The sequence below is a fragment of the Dysidea avara genome, chromosome 10 (assembly GCF_963678975.1).
Source record: "Dysidea avara chromosome 10, odDysAvar1.4, whole genome shotgun sequence".
NCBI lineage: Eukaryota > Metazoa > Porifera > Demospongiae > Dictyoceratida > Dysideidae > Dysidea > Dysidea avara.
In genome coordinates, this window is record NC_089281.1 from 17819235 (window position 1) to 17840571 (window position 21337).

The following is a 21337-nucleotide window of genomic DNA, read 5'->3' on the forward strand; positions in this document are numbered from 1 at the left end:
AGTGAAATACCTGCTGGAGCTTTAAAACATCTTCTTGGAGATTCTTACTTCTTGTGAGTTACGTATAATTCCGTAAACTTGATATTAGCTACGTATAGTTTTCGATTGTGGGTTTCGAACCTTCCGTATCGTCTTGACCCTTGACCCACTGTAGGAGCTATTTTGTGGCCTTGACCATTGACTTAGAGTTTGACCGCAGTCGCAGATCGACCTACAGCAAGAGCCTGAGTGACACCCCCTTGATCTGCCTTGTAAGGAAGAGCAGTACCAGCAGTTATAGCTCGATAGTGGTGTCTCCAGTGTTGCAAGAGATGGATAATGCCTAGTCTCGTGTGCCCGACTCTTTTAAGAGTCGGGAGCACGAGATTAGATAATGCCTGGATTATTGTTTAAAGCTGTTTCCAGCTCAGTCCACGAGTCCAGTCCGTGTATGCGCTAGTGTCATGACTTGTAAGAAAGAACCAGCAGCAGCACAGTTGTAGCTCGATAGTGGTGTCTCCAGTGTTGCAAGAGATGGATAATTCCTGGATTATTGTTTAAAAGCTGTTTCCAGCTCAGTCCACGAGTCCAGTCCAGTCCATGGAATAAAGTAGGCCTCTTTCTTCATAATTGTGTCAGAAAAGGTAAAAGGTGAATAGACATCTGGCTTCATGAGTGTTCCAGCAAGAAGTGGAATTGTATCATAATTCCAGAAACCACACCCAGAGCTTATGATAAGAATTCTCTGTTGTCCTGCCACAATGTCCTGGCAAACCAAAATTGGCCGGACAATTGTTCAAATTGACTGGACATGTGGAAGATGAATGCCCAATATGTCTACTGTAGCATAGCAAATTAACATTATAGTGGCAAGATGTCACATGCCTTACTGCAGCTGTTATGTAGTTGCTGTACACCAGAGGGTTGGCATTGGTACATTTATGGCCACTCCCTTGGGTTGTAAGAATGTATACTATCTCCTGGCAACCAAGTGACTGTTATTGTTGATAGCATGCCAGCTCAGCCCTTAGGCTCCTTCCTTGTGCTTTGATGGGACACTGTGTCTGGACAAATTGCAATATGGTCAGACATCTATGCAATTTGACCGGATTTTGTCCGGTGTCCGGACGTTATCATAAGCTCTGCACACCATTTATCAAATGGTCAGAAAGTAGATTTCTAAATGCTCCATAGCTGTGACATAGATCACGTATATAGTGATGTCAAATATCATGTTACTGTCAAATCATTTGGCCAGCCTGCAAACTGTGATACTGTCAGCAATGGAAAATTTGTGACTGCATACTGACTGTTGTATTAGAGAGTATTCATCTATGGCCACTACTTGTTAGTTTTCTATTTTTCATCAGAATTTCTACAAACCATTAGTGTGGGCAGAACTTTACTCATTTATGTATGGCAACTAGTCATAAGTTACTCTATTAAAAATGTACTACATGTGTTATAAGAATTATCAGAACAGTTAAGGAGCTCTCCTCTTTCATGGTGTGATGAAAGCAACATGTTTGACTGCAAGAAATATACATTCATCTAATGATAGCAGTAATGACAAGAATATGGGCAGTGAAAAGTGCATGCGAGCGAACGTGAAAAACAGAAAATCAACAAAATTAATATGACTGGATTTATCAAAATCAACCCAGATATGGGCACAAGGGACTGAGATAACACCAATGTGAAGTTGCTAAACTATGTAATTAGTATGTATCAGGCTAAAAATTTGCACATCAAACTCACCTTGAACTTGTCGGGTCTCCTTTTGGTAGACTGTTTTCTGGTGGCCTGTATAGCCACACCAGATGTATGTACAGGCCTGTGAACACCAGGGAAGTGCTATAGAGGGTTCAAACACTCTGAGATCTAACACTATATAAAGCCACAACACCACAAAGTCATAACTACAAGAGTGGAACTTCTCATCATTAATGAACACTTTGAGACCAAATTGTAAAGCTTGTTTGATGTGTTAAACGCATAATATGTTATGTATCACTTCTTCACAGGCGATGGTTAGAAACAAGGACAAATACCAGAGGGTGATAGGTGCTTTGATAAAGAAGGAAAGACGAAGAGACACAAACTAAAGGAGTTAGAAATTGATTTTCTTGGATATGTAAGTGATATAGGTCAAGTCTTAAATACACCATCCGTGCACTGCAATTCTTAAATGGTACATTTTGAAAGACCATTCTTAAAGAAATCAGTACTTTTGGCTTAACATATTTTAACAAACCCGATACTTGGGTTGCAACTTGAGATAAGCAGTCAACTATGGTACTCTAGTACAGTAGAGGTGTTCTATCTGTTACAGAGTGCTTCCACTAGAAATGTCAAAGCCTGCAAAAATTTTGTCTCCCTTAAATATATTACATATTAAAAGTGGCATGATGGGTTATAAAAATGTATGAGAGATAAGTTTCATTGTTCTCTATGTAGAAAGGTGTTCCAGCTCATGGATAGAAATGGATTTTGTTCATTGGGGGATGAAACTTAAACAACTACGTAGATTAGTTTATTAATGATGCCAAGAGTTTATAACTATGCAATAGATGATACAAAGTGATATACATAATTAATCATTTTTGTTTAGTGCAAGGCTTTATGGCTACCTATGGTACAATATTGCAGCACTTTTTCATGCTCTAAAATATGCTGTAGCTAAAACTTCCAAGTTTGTTCAAATAAAAAAAAATTGACCTCATGTACTGTATGGTGTATGTATTTTTCTCCCAACCAGTGGGATAGTATAGTAGTATATTATCCTACCATGTTTCATGTGTGTAGGCTGCAGTTCTGCCAAAGAAGTCAACCCGAATAAAGTTCAGTGTATCAGATGAAGATGACTAGACACATAATTTATTATGTAAATTCTATTTTTATAATATCCTATGTAAATGTGGAGGATTAACATGATATAACCGAGGGGGGGGGACTGCTCCGTCTCGCCCCAACACGTTTACAAATAGACGCCAATAATCAGCCACGCCCTCAAAGAAGGGAAAAGTCGTTTATCATGTGATCAGAAAGGATTTAGGATTTCCGTTAGAAAACGACATCGTTTCTTTGCTCGCGACCTGTTTTAGTATCTAAGGTAAACAGTACATGTGCACCGCTACTTTGCATTTATCCTCTTGTATCCTCCGACTATTCAGGTAGTCTAGTTCCCTCCGTACCGCATAGAAATGGCCGCAGAACGAATGAAGAAGGTAGCTGGTCACCTGAATTGTGCAGTGTGTTACGAAGTGTACCAGAAGCCCAAATATCTCCCTTGTTATCACTCCTACTGTGAAGGATGTATAGAAAAAGTACAGAGAGGTTGTAACATCATTTGCCCCGAGTGTAGAGAAACGAGTGTGGTGCCTGCAGGAGGTGTGAAGGAATTACCAAACAATTTCTTCATTAATCGTCTACTAGATGAGGTGGATTTGAAACGTAAAGTGGAGGGAGAAGAGGAAGCAAAGTGTGACAAGTGTGTGGAGGAGGGTCAAGCAGTAGTGTTGTGCGTCGATTGTGTTACATTCCTTTGCAGCTTCTGTTATGAAGTTCACAAGCGTATGAAGGAGTACCAAGATCACAACATATGTGAACTGGTTGAATTGCAGTCAAAGAAGAAACAGGTTGACGTCCGACCCAAAGCAAAATCCATGTTATGTCCCGACCATGATCTGGAGATGAATTTCTTCTGTGAGACATGTGACCAGCTTGTGTGTCACTACTGTATTACCATTGAGCACACTGGACATGTGCACAATTCTGTGAAAGTGATGGCAAAGAAACACAGGAAGGAACTTGAGAAGATGATTGAACCAGTTGAGGAAATGATCAACAAGTTGTCTACATCACGTGAGAAGGTGGTAGCTGCTGGGGAGAAGATTGGAGCACAGGCCAGTGGAGTTGATCAACAGATTGACTTGTATTATGATGAACTACATCAACGACTAGAACAACAAAGAGAAGAACTAAAGAACAAGTCACGAGAATTGTCAACTAAGAAGAGAAAAGCAATTTCAGTTCAGTTGGAAGAAATGGATTTCACTAAAGCACAAATGTTGAGTGTGAAGGGGCTGAATGATGCAGTGAAGAATGGATCAGACCAGGAAGCATTGTTCATGAAGAAACAAGTAGGTGATGATGTGAAGAAACTAACTAACTGTTATAGCAAGTTGAAGACTAAACCAGTCGAGTTAGCCACAATGGTGTTTGCTCCTATGAAAGAATACAAAAAGTCATTTCCACAGTTTGGCCGATTGTTTGAAGATGTTCCCATACCAAACAATTGTGAGGTCACAGATATTCCTACACGACCACTTGTTGGTAGCAAGATTGGCTTTACCATCATCACCAAGAATCATAACAATGATTGTTGTTCCAAGGGAGGTAGTCACATTATTGTACAGGCACAATCAAGCAGGGGAGGAGATGTTGTTCCAGTAGAAGTGAAGGATAACAATGATGGGAGCTACTCTGCATCTTTTGTAACTAAACAAGTTGGAGAAGTGAAGTTGTCAATTACCATTGAAGGGGATCATATTAAAGGAAGCTCCTACACTATTATGGTGTACCCAAATTACAAAACTATGAACAAACCCAAGAAGATAGTGAATGATGATGGGAAGATGGGCATGCCATGGGGTATTGCATTTGGTAAAAATGGAGTGTGGGCAGTAGCAGATTGCACTAATCATTGTGTATGCGTATTTGACAGTCAAGACAAGTTGATTAGAAAATTTGGTCAACATGGAACTGGCAATGGTCAACTGAATTGTCCAGAAGGGATAGCATGTGATGCCAATAACCACTTGTATGTGGCTGATTACGATAACCACAGGGTGCAGAAGTTTGACATCAATGGTAGGTACTTGTTGCAGTTTGGACATCAAGGATCAAATAATGGTCAACTAAACCGTCCAATAGGTGTCATAGTCCACAATGATAAAGTGTTTGTTGCTGATAATGGCAATCGTCGTGTCTCAGTATTTCATCTTGATGGTCAGTTCATCCACACTATTGGATCAGGACAATTGAAGTATCCCTATGATGTAACAGTCACTACTACAGATCAATTACTTGTTGCTGATTATTATAACAATTCCATCTCCAGGTTTACACTTGATGGTACATTTGTGGACAAGTTTGGTGATGGTCAACTGAAGAGACCAACTGCACTTACCACTGATCAGTTTGGCTTTATTCTTGTAACAGAATATGGTAACAAACGTGTATCAATCTTTGACCAAGATGGAGTGTTTGTACACAGTTTTGGATCCTATGGTTCTGCTGGTGGTCAATTCTCTAGTCCTTATGGAATAGCTGTTAGTCCCAACAATGATGTGTATGTTACTGACTGGAACAACAAAAGAGTTCAGATCTTTTGAAATAGACACACTTAGCTAGTTGTGTTGGGTTTTACTCTGATAACATACAGGTAGTGTTAGTTTAGTTTTGTACACACACTCATGCATGTATTAACATGTGTGATATTCTGCTATATGTATATTTGTTCATTGCAAAAATATTTAATTAAAATATGGATGGTGTATTGGGATTAGAACTATTATTACATTATGTCAACATGCAAAAGTTATAATGATGATGGTGTAGCATATTAGCATTATGTCCTGTGTAAATTGTAGGAAAGCCATAATTTTATAGTTTTAAATTTGTAACTGAAACACAGCACAGAATTTAATACAGTTACGTACGGACTCTAATTTGATCCCCATTATTCAGTACCACAACCTCTGAAACCCTAAAAGCTCAGCTTGATGCTAACAAGTTGCGTCAAATTAGCAAACATGTTACAATTTGGATGATCAGTGTTACACACCTGAGCAAAACTTCCATGCCACCTTGTGTAAAAATGTGACCTCTTTATCTGAGCATATACCTTTAAAGTATGCACTAAACTTTCTTTAAGCCACACCTCATGAGCACACTAGTTCTTTACCAAGACAGGCTGCTAGAAGCTTACCCACATACTTCTACCAAATTAAAATATGGATAGTTATATAATATCACAAAACGTTTCAATTAGTAACAAAAAAAAACAACCTATTACTATACAACAAGTACATGTGTTTGTATGTGTGTGTGTAGAAAAGTGCTAGACTATAATTGTACAACAATGAACTGTCATTACAAAATATTGCCAAATTAGAAATTGGCTGTGGTTGGCAAAATCTCATGTGATGTGTGTGTATGAAAAGTTTCCCAAGGGTGAAATATCGGTGATAGCAGTATCTCCAATATGTTGGCAACTGTCCCATGTGATGATTTGGTACAGGAGATCCATATGATGATGCAAGGTCAGATGTCTGCAGAAACAAAAGTGGGTGTGGCTAGTGATCATGACAAGTTGTATGGTGTTTACTTCAGACATTCATCATACTACCATGATATGATGAACTATCCTGTAAAAGTAGATGAACGTTCATATATTGAGTTTTTTCCATACTATTGTTGGACTGACACCTCCACAAGGGATCGGGCTTGACTGTAGAGGACTCCTGATTGAAGATGCTGGACTATTAGAATTGGTGAATGATGACCTGCAAAAATTATGGGTGTGGCTGCTGATTACATGTGATCAGATAGGCATGGCTTACAGTGAACCTGCTAAACTTGTGATAACCACTCATAGGTCATGTTTAAGGTAACCTTGAGCAGTGAACTCTTGTTCCTCTTCTATAGAAACAAAGGTATAACAAAACAAAAATGTGCACACTTAAAAAACCACCAACCTTGTATGGTTAGACGCCTGTTTCTCTATGTTGCCTAGAGAAAAGGAAAGGAGAAAGTGTCCATGTCTCCTACTTCTTTAGTGTGAGTGCATGTATCATGTGTTGTTTACATGCACACTGCAGGTGCATGCACACACATGCGTGCACACACACGCGCGCGTGCGCGCACACACACACACACCTATGCATGCACACACAGGCACAAGCAGTGGCAGATTTAGGGGTGGGTCAAGGGGGACACCCTCCAGCTCTATATGTCATAAAAATCTCATCCAGTGATGTCTTATCTTTCTATTTGTTACTTTTAGCTGCAAATAGCTACCACCATCTCTATCATAGACATGCTATACTCCCACGACTCCCAACAGCCAGCCTATATTATATGCTAATTAAACACACAATTAAATATATTTGAGTGTTGTAGAAAAGCTGTGCATGTATGAGTGGTATTGTATCATCAAATAAAATTCTTTAACACAAACAGTAAATTTCCTTTGATTTTTGTCTAAATAGCTATATCGCTGTGCACACCAAAATCTGTTAAATGTATAAACCTTTCAATATTCAAGGGAGTGCATTCCAACATCCTGTCTAGCGAAGGGTACTGGAAACTCTGACCCTTCAACAAAACATCAAAATTGAGGTATTAAGATCAAGATACCCTAATAGAGCAGTCACCTCTAATACAACAGTCAAATACATAAAAATTTTGAATCTATGATCTCAGATTAGAGTCTACTTTTTAAAAAATTCCTAGGGGGCATGCCCCCCAGACCCTTTGTTCCCTGTAGTGTTGTTTCATTTTGACCCCACTTTCCAAAAGTCTGGATCTGCCCCTGGGCAGATGCACGTACACACATATGCATAGACAGGCACATGCTCACACACACACGTGAGCACACACTACACACACACACACAGACTTACCCTTCACCCATACAATACTGACACCACCAGGTTCAGACACAGTGAAACGTACAATAAAGGTACCAGGTTGACACTGCAACAACATTTCATGAGCTTCACGCTTGTCCAGGAAACCCAATATCAAACTGTGTGGGTGTGGTTGATTTGCAAAGCACTACAGCCAATGGTAGCTTACTTGGCATTCCACTCCTTGCGAAGACATGTCTTAATGAGCTCAATGGTCTTGTAAAACCATTCCCAGAATGTGAAGCCTCGGTCTTGCAAGTGTTCCTGGAATATAAATTAAGCACATAAAAATTGCAAAGCTTTAATAACCCTTAAAGCCACATTAAACTTTTGAGATATGTGTGTTTACACAATACAGCCTAATATGGTAACTTGGCCTGCCTAACTCCATTAGCCCAAAACCAGATGTTTATCTAACGGAAGCACTGTAACAACAGAGGGTAAATTACTTGCTATGAAATGATGAAGAACAGTAACTAGTTTTATTGCAATGCCACATTCCACACTTTGTCCACCATCTTAATTAAAGTTAACACCCCGTTCACACTACCCTCTAACCCGGGTAGAGCACGGCACGGCTTGAAACAAGTTGCAGTGTGAATCAATCGAGCCATGCCGAACTGGGTCCAGCACAGCATGACAAGGAGAGGTGGGCTAGCACGGGTTGGCCTGGGATAGCGTACAGTTCCGAGCTGGCCAACTCGGGTTAACAATATAACTTGCTTCTGTTGGCTACACAGCGAGTATATTCTATGCTCTAAAGCTGTTCTTCAAAGTGGCTACGTACGACGTACTGTAGTTCTGGTCAAGGTTCTGGTATACTTTGTGACGGTTACACTCAAACAATGCGTTAATATTCCTGGCAAAAAAGAGCACCCAATAGCTTAAACATGGCGTCTATAACATTGATGACTTATTTCAGCTGGTTCTATGCTTCCTCACTAGTGCCTTTTTATCAAGCGCCTAAATAATTAAAAGCTCGTGTGCTTGTATTAGCTAAGTATTATTCAGTGCTCGCACTATCGAGCACATGTCAGATGTAGTAGTGTGAAGAAGTGCTAACCTGAGTTCAATAACTCGAGTTGAAAACACTCTGGTTAACCAGGGATAGTGTGAACGGAGTGTTACTTGTCATTGATGAATGGAAAATCAGCCAATGAGAGAATGGGATCAACTGGCGATGAGTTATGGATCATTAGTCTCGTGTAGCCAGACCCTATTTCTCCGCATGGCACTTATTGGATGGAAATTATAAGAGCCTGCTCTGAAAGCTTATAGTTTCCAATCAATAAGTTCGCTGTGGAGAAATAGGGTCTGAGACTAATGGATCATTTTGTAAAGGATTTGCGTGTTTACTAACTGAAATTTATTCAGTATCATGGTATATTTTGGTCCTTGTACTTTCATTGTAGGGTAAATCCCTAGGTATCATTTAATTCCTTATTACATCATGAGTAAACTGACATTGATTGCATAATTCAAAAATTGTTTTGTTTTCAACCTTGTCTAGCAACTGATATATCGACCTATGTGGCATTAAGGTAGCCTTCTTTACTATCATGCTACTGTAACATGTGTGCTACATTGGTAATACTATAAGCTACGTCATCTGGGACAGGACCACTTTATTATAACAAGTAGGTCTCAAACATAACCAAGGTGTACTTCACGTGGCTACTACCATATACCTGGAAATCTTCGAGGTATGTATATTTCATGGTTATGTATTTTGTCAGGACATTCGTGTTTTAAACTTCATGGTTGTCTCTTAGCCCAGGATTTTTGTATTTAAATTTCACGGACCACTGTTGCTTGATTGGAAGATTTTTGTTCTCAATCACACAGCTACAAAGGGTCTGGATTGATTTTTTACTTTAAACATCATACAGATTGCTGAACCAAGTAGCACAGTAGTGACAATGTGTGAGGCATAGTCTGGTCTTGCAGTAGGCCAGCTTCTTTCATGAGCCACACCCACTTTAATCGGGAATGTGTGATATTGTTTGTAAGCATTCAGATATGTGGAGTACACATATGCCTACAAACAGTATCACACACCAGGAGCCACACTAATATACCACTAAGGTGAGATGAAGTTTGTAGGACGCACATAAATTTTTCACGCGATAATATTTCACTGTAGCTTTACTAGACCACAAAAACCATGAAAATTATGTACCATGAAAATTATGTACCATGAAAATTTCCGATTATATGGTATATCTTGTAGTCAGTGGTCACCCAAGATGTAGTGATTTTGTTGTTAAATTGTTAAATGCTCTATAGACTTCAGGGAATATATGTACTGTATAGACCTTGTGCGCGCCAAGGCGTGGCACTTTATTACATCATCAAAATAATGCATCCGCCATTTTTTGAGGGCAAAAAACGTACGCATTCTATGCCTAAGAAGTTTTTTTAACGCTAATACAAAAGAATCGTGTTAAATGATAGAGTAGCGCTGGTATAAAGTAAGTTACTGGGTAAAAGTATATTGCTGCATGGCGAGTTATTGCGCCTAGGGAAGGTTTTTGCAATAGAACACTTGATACTTTTGCCCTCACTTTTCTCATAAACTATCGTGAAACTCGAAGCCATAGCAATTTTTTCAGGTTTTGTCAGACCACGCCTTGGCATGCACAAGGTCTATAAGCACAAAATTTGATAAGGAAATCTAAATCTATCAAACATCTTGTTTAAGGGATCAACAAAGAGATATTCGAGGAAAGCTACACGACTTGAAGATCTAGCCAATATTTGGAAGGTATACTACTGCCAACAGCTGTAGCCAGACATTTCTCAGATTTTTCCTGCCAAAGGCATCTGCAGGTGTTCTCTAGTCTGGGGGCACCCAACTCTTTGCATAATACAAAGGGTCAGGTGCCGCCAGACTAGGTGTTCTCCTACTGATGCATCCCAGACAGCTACATACAAAGCTATCACTTGAGCTATCATAATTATCACTTGGGCTTTCATATGCCATCACAAATTCTCAATGAAATTCTGAAATGTGGTGTGTGCTACATGATTAGCGTGGGCCCTTGTGAACAAGTACAACAATCAAATTTAAAATTTTCAAATAGACAAATGGTTCAATTTGTCAAATCAAATTTTCTGCCTATATGGTAGCTAAGAACAAGGCAACATGAACTTATGCTTCCACAGCATGAAGAATACATTTCCTCTATTACAAAATGGTTTTATTAACAAACAAAAAGTGATCTTGCTTTGATAAACAGTGATTCTTAAGTATGAAATGAAACAAAGCAGCTCTACTGCTAAAATGTCTACATACAACAAGACAACAACCAAAATTTAACGATCAATAATATAGTTTTTAGATGGCTTTAATAGTTGTTGTGCTTTAGGAATTTGTTTCAAAAGGTATGTGTAAAATCTGGACAATCCCTTTTCAGTGCAACAATAAAGCAGTTGTGGGTTTAAGAATATTTGTAAACATCAGCCACCCATGCAATTAACATGCCCACACAATTAGTGAATTTTTAATATTTTACTGAATCCAGATATCACACAGCACTTGAACACGCCCTCAATTCACAAATTACATAAGTAACCAAAACAGGGCACAATTGGCACAGTGTTCCATAAACTACAAGAGCTATATGGGTTGTGAAATGTTCCAGAAAGATTGACTACACCTTTGTGACTATGCTAGCTTGTGGCATGTATGCATATTGTCATAAGGTTTCCATCCAATAGTAAGGGTGTCTTAACTGCCACCTTAACAGACAGGCGTACGCACACAAACATGCACACACACCCACACTAGAGTTGCAACGATACAGTGTAGACGTATCGATACATTGCCTCTGGTGTATTGCGATATTGCACGATACAAAGTGGAGTCTAAACAATGGTCTATGTCATTTTTTAAGGGAAATAAGTGAGATATTTTCTTAGAGAAGCAATGCATACTATTCAGTTTAACCACATGTACAATGATTCGATTGTCACCCATGTTAACAAGCCACAATTAATTGTATCAAAACAGTGATATTGTCTTAAAATGATACAATCCGTGACATATTGATATATTGTTGCATCTCACACACACACACACACACACACACACAACACACACACAACACACACACAACACACACACAACACACACACACAACACACACACAACACACACACAACACACACACAACACACACACAACACACACACAACACACACACAACACACACACAACACACACACAACACACACACAACACACACACAACACACACACAACACACACACACAACACACACACACAACACACACACACACAACACACACACACAACACACACACACAACACACACACACAACACACACACACAACACACACACACAACACACACACACACACACAACACACACACACAACACACACACAACACACACACAACACACACACACACACACAACACACACACACACACACACACACACAGTATATACCATAAACACAATTTGCTTGGTCACTGACTAGTATCACGATCATTGTTAGCAGCAGTGGTTTTACACACAACAGCACATGTTACATATTGACCTACGATTCTGTATGCTCATTAGTCTCCGAGCAAGATAGTCTGAATAGTCCTTTCCTCATCTGCTGGTCGGCTGAAGTATCGATTAAGAGAGTCAGCAAAATGTTGGCTATGCAACACTGAGTTGTCAAAAATGGTGGCCTCTGTTACTGGTCGATGACTGCTGACAACCATAGGAAGGGAAAGACACTGCAGAAATGAAAGTAACATGTGTGAACACTTTCAGACATTAAGAGGTAGCAATTAAAGCTACTTTCCTGCTTTGGGCTTACTACTAAACAGTTTACTCCCTTGGAATTTTACCATTTAAACATGTAAAAATTATACAAAAATTGAATTCTTTTAGCTATAGAAAATTTTCAAACATTTATTGTCTTTAACTGATACTGTAGCTACAGTATTGGCTAGCTTAGACACACTAAACATAGCTAAATCATTTTCACCACAAAGGCTACAAGTGTTGCAAAAGAACAAAATACTCTAATAGAACAGTCAAGTACGTAAATCAGGTACATACGTGATCAAGTATGTATAGTTTTCATTCAGCACAAAAATCATACAAATATTATTTTTGCATAAAAATGTTCATGTCATTTTTCACATGAAAATAAACCAAATTACACTAGTTAATAGTCAGTATCTGCAAGCCAGTAGTATGTATACAGTAAAACCTGTCTAATTGGGTCACTGTTTACCTGCTGAGCTGACCAATATAAATTCAACATGCTTCACCTGTTGACAAAGTGGCCGGCCTAATGTAGGTACCTGTTGTCAAGTGAATGTTTTATTAGAGTATGGAAATACGGTCTTCATGGATTTCATTGATGTACATAACACCTTCAGAATAAGTAACTAACTGACCAAATACAGAGCAATTGATTTTAAGTACAATTGTTTCAGGTATATGATGACAATTATTTTGAAGTTCTCTAATAAAGCAGTTGGCCAGTTACAGTAAACAGTGATCATTTGAAAAATTGAAGGGTTTGCCTTGAAGACAATTATTATGTGCACTGTAAGAGCTAATGAATTCTCTTCATAATGAATCATGTTAAAGAAAAGGCTTACTGTCACATATTGCCACATGAATATAATTTGCACTTGTAGGGATTTCATTGGTTAGATAGTAAACTGATCAACAACTAAATAATATTATAACTATCTTCTCTGTTATATGATAGAAAGATTTTCAAACACTCTAATAAAGCAACCTGTCACTTTTTTTGTATTAAATTCCATGTGTTTCATAGGATCATAATTTTTTTTGTTCAAAGTGAATGCAATATACAGACAATTATTTTACTCTATTAAGTGCACACCATTCCTAGCATTACCACACACATATTAGTTGTGTTATTTAGTTTCATTCATAGCTGTCCATTCACTTGATCATGTAAAGGTCAACCAGTGATGTTAGTTAAAGCTTCTTGGCCCCAAAAACACACACTGACAAAGTGTATGTGTGAGAAGCTATTACTATTACCAAAAGTTCATAATATATATACTAAGGAGAGTATCCTACTCTCATATACCCCTGTAGAAAGGCGTATCGTGAAGTTATGATGTAACACTTCTGAGTTCGCCCGTTTTTCTCTGTATAATTAATGATGTCATTAGTTGAACATGGTATCGATTGAATGCGTGCCTACCAACGTCGCTAGCAACCAAATTAACTCCAGGTCTAAGCGTTTCTCACCCAACTACAATCGTTCCTTTATAGGTTAAGACCGCTTTGTAGGCGTTTCTTACTATGCCATTCGCAAATACGGCTATTCTGAGCGTCGCAAGTGTGAAACGGTGATAACGATCTTGCACTTTTACAGCTTCATGTACGTCACAAACCACAACATCTTGTCGTTACGTCATAACTTCACGATACGCCTTTCTACAGGGGTATATGAGAGTAGGATACTCTCCTTAGTATATATATATTATGAACTCTTGATATTATGAACTCTTGTTATCATACAGTACGTGACGATAGTACGATCTTTACAGGTTTTTGTTCATATTAGCTACTAAGATTCAGCATCTTTTAGTCGTACCAACAAGATGTTCAAAGTCACATTAAACAGCTGGTAAGTTAATAAATTTATTCATTTCAACAATGAAAATGAAGCATATTTGTGTACTAAGGCCAACAATGTGACAGGACAACCTTCACATAATCAAGCACATGGTTGCTGTGGATGAGATTTCACTGTGATTACATCACTACACTGACCATATGACAGCCTTAATAGGCAAGAAGTTATACCTGGTAAAAAAATCAGTACCCTAAGTTCTCTAGTAAGAGCCTAACTCTCTCTTCAAGCTTTCTCCCAGCTAATTTACATAACAATGAGACAACAAACAAAAGCAATGTAACAGTTGTACACACAACGCCATGCATGTTTGTTTTCACACTCCTACGTGAAGTACAACTGGTTTGTGGTCTTGCCACATCACAGTTTTACATGTGTCTTAATTAAAAGTGAAATTTTGATTTTAGTAATGGATTTTTATTGCTAAAGTTTGTGCTGCTATTGTTTTCACATGGAAATTCAGATGCTATAATAATCCACAATATGGTACTTATTAAGTTGTAGAGCTCGTAAAAGACAAATTTTCACTATCATTCACAGAATACAATGCCCATAAAACAACAACAGTTTACAACTATGTTATTCCACTGCTGTATACAGAAATGATAAGACAACACAACAAGTATGACAGTTTTTACTAAAGATTTTCACTGTACAGAATGTGGTATATTATAATATATTCAAGACCGGCCAACCCTGTAGAAACAGTACAACCAGTTTAGAGCAGTTGAGTAAATATAAGCATACATTGAAGTGCTACCCCCAATTGTTACGAGCACACACATAATGTTTATCATAGTAGATAAGGAACTTGATTATAGGTGAGTATTGGAGCAACATACATATTGATGTACTCACTTTAAGCCTTGGATATCATCTGGTTGTGAATATGAGGTCAAGTGTGGCTTAAGTTTTTTGACCTTCTGAGGTACATCTCACAATAAAGCAATCCAAAATTCTGTCAAACTTGAATAAAAGTGACAGTCCCCTTTTGCTTAAAATAATGTTCAAATGCACTGACCACTGATAAACTTAGCACCTACACAAATGATAATAATTATTAAATATGCAGTACATTCTTACCTTAACATGTTTTCTGTAATAATAGTGATACAAATGTTCTTGCTTGATGTTAGGAATGAAAGTCATCCAGATAAGAACTGACACTTCTCCTGTATATCAACCAACTTTAGTGACATCCATTATCCTGTGTAGAGAAGTTAACTATATAATAAAGCTAATATATGAACCAGTCTGGGAAAGCTGGTCTTATCATGTATCGAGAAATGCCAGTTTCAAGTATTTAGTGTGTTGTAGCTTGCCAATGGTTGAAGTTATGTGTATCAAATTTTCACACGTTTTACACCAATTCCTTACCTTCCAGAGTATGCACTGTGCAAGTAGCCAACAACTAAGTTTCACACCATTTTAGATAGTTTTTAAACCGTGGTTGACTGTATCAGGCGAGTTACAAAAGGGGAGGAAGGTGGGGGGCCGGAAGGAGGGCAAAAGGTTTAAAAAATTGAAAAGGAAGGCATATGGATGAATTAGGCCAAGTTATGGGCCATTCAGGTCTCAAAATATGCTAAAATGAAAGGAAATTCACAGCAGAGATACTTATTCAACACCACGGAGCTGTACAGTCGCATATAGCCATCCCCAGGCTGACCACAGCTCCATTAAGACCCCACACCGCATGTATGGATCACCACTGGGCTTTGGAAAAGCAGCCAGCAAAACCAGACCACTCAATTCTAGCTGATTTTGATTTGATTGTTAATTCATGTAGCTTTGTGTTCTGGGTGAAAAATCAAATCTGCTGACATGGGCGATAAGACCAGTTTCCCAGACTGGGTCACATATAATGATATCAGTATATCAGTTATCTTAATGCAAACTTGTGTTGCACACTGTTATATAACTTTCATTTTACGTCCATAATATGGTTTATGACTAGTCAGGTATTGATAAATATAGTTATCCAAATACAGTGCATAGAACCCCATTAACAGGCACTCCCTGTAATGGACACCTCCTAATTACGGACACTATACCATGGTCCCTAACACACTCTCAATGCCCACAGTACAATAGACACCTCTTAGGACAGGCAAAGTAGATTGTTAGTTTCTCATCAGCCACTTCCCCAATTTTGATACTGGCGGGTAGTCATTAATAATGAAGGAAGTACCCAAAATCAAACTTTATGCTTACACTTTACCACCTTTCTGAACCAGGAAGAAATGTTTTCCATAGCTGAAAATGATTGGCTAGTTTGTCTAAACATCTAAATATTAAAGCACACGATCAATTATAACAGTAATAAATTTAGACACAGCAGGGTGGAAGATGATATGAGAAACTATAAATCAACTTTGCCTGGCCTACAAGGGGGTGACACACGGGCACTCACTGTAGGTAGATCTGCAACTGCGGTCAAAGTCTTGACCCACTGAAATTTCGTTTTGACCTGTGACTAAGAGCCTTTTTCAATCTTTGACCGGTGACCTAGCAATAATATTTCAGTACTTTTTGATTGTGGGTTGGAAATTTTCACCTTTGACCGTTGACTTGGCAAGAATTTGGTGGCCTTGACCTTTGCCTTAGACCACGGTCGCAGATCTACCTACAGTGAGTGCCTGTGTGTCACCCCCTTGGCCTATAAACAGCTAGCTAACGAACAACCTATATGAGTACCCCTGCCATACTTGGATCTGGATTTTAACTGCTTAAGACAGCTGTATTGTTGATACAACACAGGGGGTACAACTGCACAACCCCAAATAATAGACACAATACATTGTAAAATTGTATGACAGTTGTATGATTGCGGGTATATATGATTGTTCCTACGTTTAGTAAGCTTACATGATTTACCTCTCTAAATAACGATTCCGGGTCGCAGTTCCTTATTGTCAACCCTCCTCACTACTTAAGATAATCAAGTAATTCCACTTACAAAAGACAACACACGATCCACACCAATTTAATTAGAATACTCGGGTCCCTAAGAGTATAAACTCGGAGGATTGTTCAGGAACATTTACGAAGAGTTTCAAACTATAGGTATGTGACCATAGACAAGAATCAGCTGCGTATACCATAGTAACTGGCTAACTAACTAACTAGCCAGTTGCTGTGTAAACCATGTGTCTTATGTAATGTAGTTTACACTTCATGGCTAATTCGTGTGTGCGAATGTATATAGCTTGTGTATTGGTTGTGACTGGTTAGCTACTCTTAAACCTCAACCTCCCTCCAAAGGACACCTCCATAAAAGGACAAGCAAACATGGTCCCCAAATGTCCGTTGTTTAGAGATCCAAATTCTCCAACTGAAATGAATTTAGCTGCAGTAGTCTTTAAATTTCAAGTTACTGAGTCCACATTGTTATCAATACCTACGTGGTAGTGGAGAAAGAAGTGGAACATAAAAGGAGTAGGGCTGCACCGATTCCACTTTTTACCGATACTTCAAATACCAAGTACTCAGCTGGAAAGTATCTGCAAGTACAAGTACCGATATCAAGTACCTTAAAGTAGCTACTTCATAGTGCACATGTTGTGACCCGTACACGTATTTGTCCTATACACATATGGGATATCCCATACGAGTATACCTATACGGGCTTCCTATACGAGTATGAGGTATCCCGTACACATATGGGTATACAGGGTGCCCATACGCGTATGGGTCACTAGCTTAAATCGATCTATTAGCTAAATCTTTCATCCAAGGAGATAATAAAAAATTCATTTTAAACCTTCTGGTTGACCAACTAGCTAGTCTAGGCTAGCTAGCTAGCAGCTACTCAAGTCCCGACAGTTTCATGCAGTGGCGAATCTTTACTTTTGATTTTATAGCAGATGATCGAGATACTCTAATAGAACAGTCACTCTAATAGAGCAGTCAGGCTACAATTTAGTACAACTCTCGTCCTACAGTTAGTTTATTTGACAGTTATTAAAATTTCACAGCATAAAAGCTGGAGGTCTACAGGGCTCAACGGTCCTGTGGCCTGAAAACAAATTGAAATACGTGCAGTTTTGCACACAGTGTTTGCATGAGTGAATTACAAGTAAATTGTATTGAGTCACTGATCAGGGTTAATTGTGTTAAAAGTGTGGAAATTAGTTAAAACTGGAATGGCTGAACATCAATAACAGGGATAGACAGTATGAAAGTTGCTGAGTGTAAATCAGGATTATTAAGAATTCTTCCTGGAGATAGTTTATAGCTAAATGTTGCTTAAATTGATGTACTAAAGAGATGTGCATGTCGATCACAGGTATATAGATGGTCCCACAATCTGACAATTCTGTTGAAATAAAAGTGCTGATGTATGGAAGAAGGTGATTTGGAATGAACTACGGTAACTTGCAAGAGTTTCCAGATCTTGTATAGCTCAGTTATACAGCTATTTTCATTAGCTTACTGCTAATGTTATGCTGATGAATGTTAATGATCAGATAGCTGCTTGGGGTACTTTACTGAAACATTAGTCATTGAGTTCATAATGTTTAGTAGTATGTGTACATTAGTGGTAGCAATTGTAGCTGCTCAAGTCGAGTTTTTAAATTCATAGTTAAATGATTTAATATGAATTTCATTGCCCTGCATTGATGCATTCCAATGTGAGTATATATGTCCTTGTTTACCATGGACTCCATAGCTGAGAACAATAGAGCAACTGAGATCTGACTATGAAAACATAAGTTTTTCACTAGGATAGTGTTTGTCCCTAAAAGTACGATGGAGAAGTCCCAGGGTTTGTTAGACTTTTCCTGCAATGATTTTATAGCTATAGTGCTCTGACCATTGCGGGTTGTCAGTAAAAGTAATACCGAGGTCTTCTTTGTGCAATGTTTTGTTTGGTGAGTTGAAGTTCTTGGCCAGAATTGTACATGAATAGCTAAATTCAGCTTCATTGAAAAGAATATTAGTGTTGCAGCTCCAGAGTGAGATGATGTTAAGTCCTTGGTTTATATGAATTGATAATCTGCAGTCATTTAGTATCATCAGCAAACAGAAAAGGAATTGAAAAGCAAATACTCTCTGGAAGATCATTGATAATAATGGTGGCCCATGGACACTACCTTGTGGTACTCATGAGAGAACATTGCACAGCATTTTGACACACTGAAATTGGTATATACTTTAAGTAAAATTTGAGCCATTGCCACAAATTAGTTCAGTAGTTAAGGTAACCTAAAATCTAGTAGAATCTCAAAACTTTCTAGAATATCAAATTTTTATAGCCAGTGGGTTTCCTCAGAACTTTTGTTATATTTATTTCCATTATTCTTTCAGAAAACCCTTACAAAAATCCTAGATCCACCACTGAGTTTGCAACATCTATTTAGTTTTAAGGCATCCGGCTCGATTTTTTTGCAACAATTAATAGACTCTATTTCAGTTTCTGGAAACCTCAGAATCGCCCCTGACTAGCCTGGGCAGGGACAGTCAGTAGCTAATACTGCCATCTTTCAATCATATGCGGCTGGGGCAAGCTGGGGATGGCAGTCCATCAAGCCCAGGAGCTAATATAGAGGGGAGAGTTGTCCCATACGCGTATGGACGTCCCATATACGTATGGGGCAAGTGATCTGTTCCATATGCATATGGGATACCCCATGCGCATATGGAGCAAAATACATGTACGGTTCATAACATGCACATTTATTCTATAGTGCATTTCATGGTATTCTTGTACACGTTTTCAGTATGATTCATGTTTATAATAAAGTAGACAATCAAGATTCACAAAGAAAAAAGTCACTGAAATGCAAACCAGTGTGGATATTCCAGTATTCTTCTGAAGAAGTGTAGATAATATCATAATGGTGGTTATTCTAATACTGAAACAGTCATATCTACTTGATTGCTCTATTAGAGTAATTGAATGTTGTATTAGAGTATATCGATTTGTTTTTCAGTAAAGCGTTTTCACATGTAGGTTTCAGTATAGATCAGTTATTTTGCTGGTAGTTAGCTATTAGTGTTATACTTGATGCTTCTAGGCATCCACTGTGCTAGTAAAATAAGAAAGTAAACAAACATTATTTTATTCTCTGCACATGCACGTGATAAGAATCGGTATCTGCAATAATATAATGGCCGATTCCAATGCTTCATGAAAACAGCAGTATCAGCCCGATACCAATACTAGAATCAGTGCAGCCCTAAAAAGGAGTAAGTGCACCATAGCTGCTGCTAATAGAACGTTCATAATGGAACACAATTTTAAATTACTATGTTATTGTTTAATATCATTGTAAAATTGCAGAATATTCTATTAGGAGCAGCTATGGTGCACTTTCCTTTGTCCTCCTTTTACGTTCCACTTCTTTCTCCACTACCATGTTAGTGTTGATTCAGAGGAGGTTGGATACGATATAAGCGCTTCTGAAATTTATTCTGTATTTCTAATATGTGACGAAGAGTAAGTGATAAAAGAAATGTTTAGCACTGAATATCCACACCACGTACCTCATCATTAGAGGTGGACCCCTAGAGGCTTAATGAACTACATGGACCGGACTCCTAGAGGCTTAATGAACTACATCCTCTATCTATTTCTGATCTAGTCACTAACAACAGGCACTCAAGTAACACATAATGGCTTTAGTATACTAGTGTGAGTATCGTCCACAATTTTGTATTCAGTGGATTGATTACAAAGGCGCTTCTTATAGTGTTCTTTGTTTGTACAACAGGTGAAACATAGCTGAAAATGAAGTAGTATGATCACATTACATTTCAGTGTAGTTGACATGTGATTTCAGTTGAATTATATCTGGCACCATTCTTCTTTCCTTTTGATGCAGTATACAAGTGGGAGACATTTTTATATATTCCTCTAAACTTTATAACTAGTGTGTGTGTTGGCACTTCCAAAAATTACATCTGTTACATACTGGTGGACAGTGTATTGTCATTTTAAATAAGACTTAACAAAATAAAGAAACTTTAGTTGTTAATACCACCTGTCCTCACTATTTAATTGAAGGAATCAA

At 38.2% G+C, this 21337-nt stretch overlaps 2 protein-coding genes and 1 long non-coding RNA gene across 7 annotated transcripts in view; 2 read left to right on the forward strand and 1 right to left on the reverse strand.

Moving 5' to 3' along the window:
* Positions 1 to 5537, forward strand: part of LOC136268606 (tripartite motif-containing protein 2-like) — an 11627-nt gene extending 6090 nt beyond the window's left edge. Inside the window, exons 3-5 of the mRNA XM_066063986.1 lie at positions 2004 to 2113; positions 2785 to 3091; positions 3153 to 5537. Coding sequence (XP_065920058.1) covers positions 3183 to 5375 — 2193 coding nt within the window. The 5' untranslated portion in view covers positions 2004 to 2113; positions 2785 to 3091; positions 3153 to 3182 and the 3' untranslated portion in view covers positions 5376 to 5537. The remainder of the gene's footprint in view (positions 1 to 2003; positions 2114 to 2784; positions 3092 to 3152) is intronic.
* LOC136268605 (tripartite motif-containing protein 2-like) overlaps positions 1 to 21337 on the forward strand; it is a 168841-nt gene that overhangs the window by 140716 nt on the left and 6788 nt on the right. The gene's annotated exons all lie outside the window — the stretch shown is intronic.
* Positions 6035 to 17340, reverse strand: LOC136268612 (uncharacterized). Of its 4 annotated transcripts, XR_010707066.1 has the most exons (11): positions 17199 to 17340; positions 15405 to 15528; positions 15180 to 15360; positions 12244 to 12426; positions 7843 to 7937; positions 7668 to 7792; positions 6741 to 6774; positions 6606 to 6684; positions 6455 to 6548; positions 6371 to 6410; positions 6035 to 6314 (listed from the first exon to the last, which is right to left on the reverse strand). It is a non-coding gene; the product is annotated as an uncharacterized lncRNA (long non-coding RNA). The 4 variants fall into 4 exon arrangements; XR_010707067.1 differs by having other exon boundaries at positions 6035 to 6405; XR_010707065.1 differs by having other exon boundaries at positions 6035 to 6410.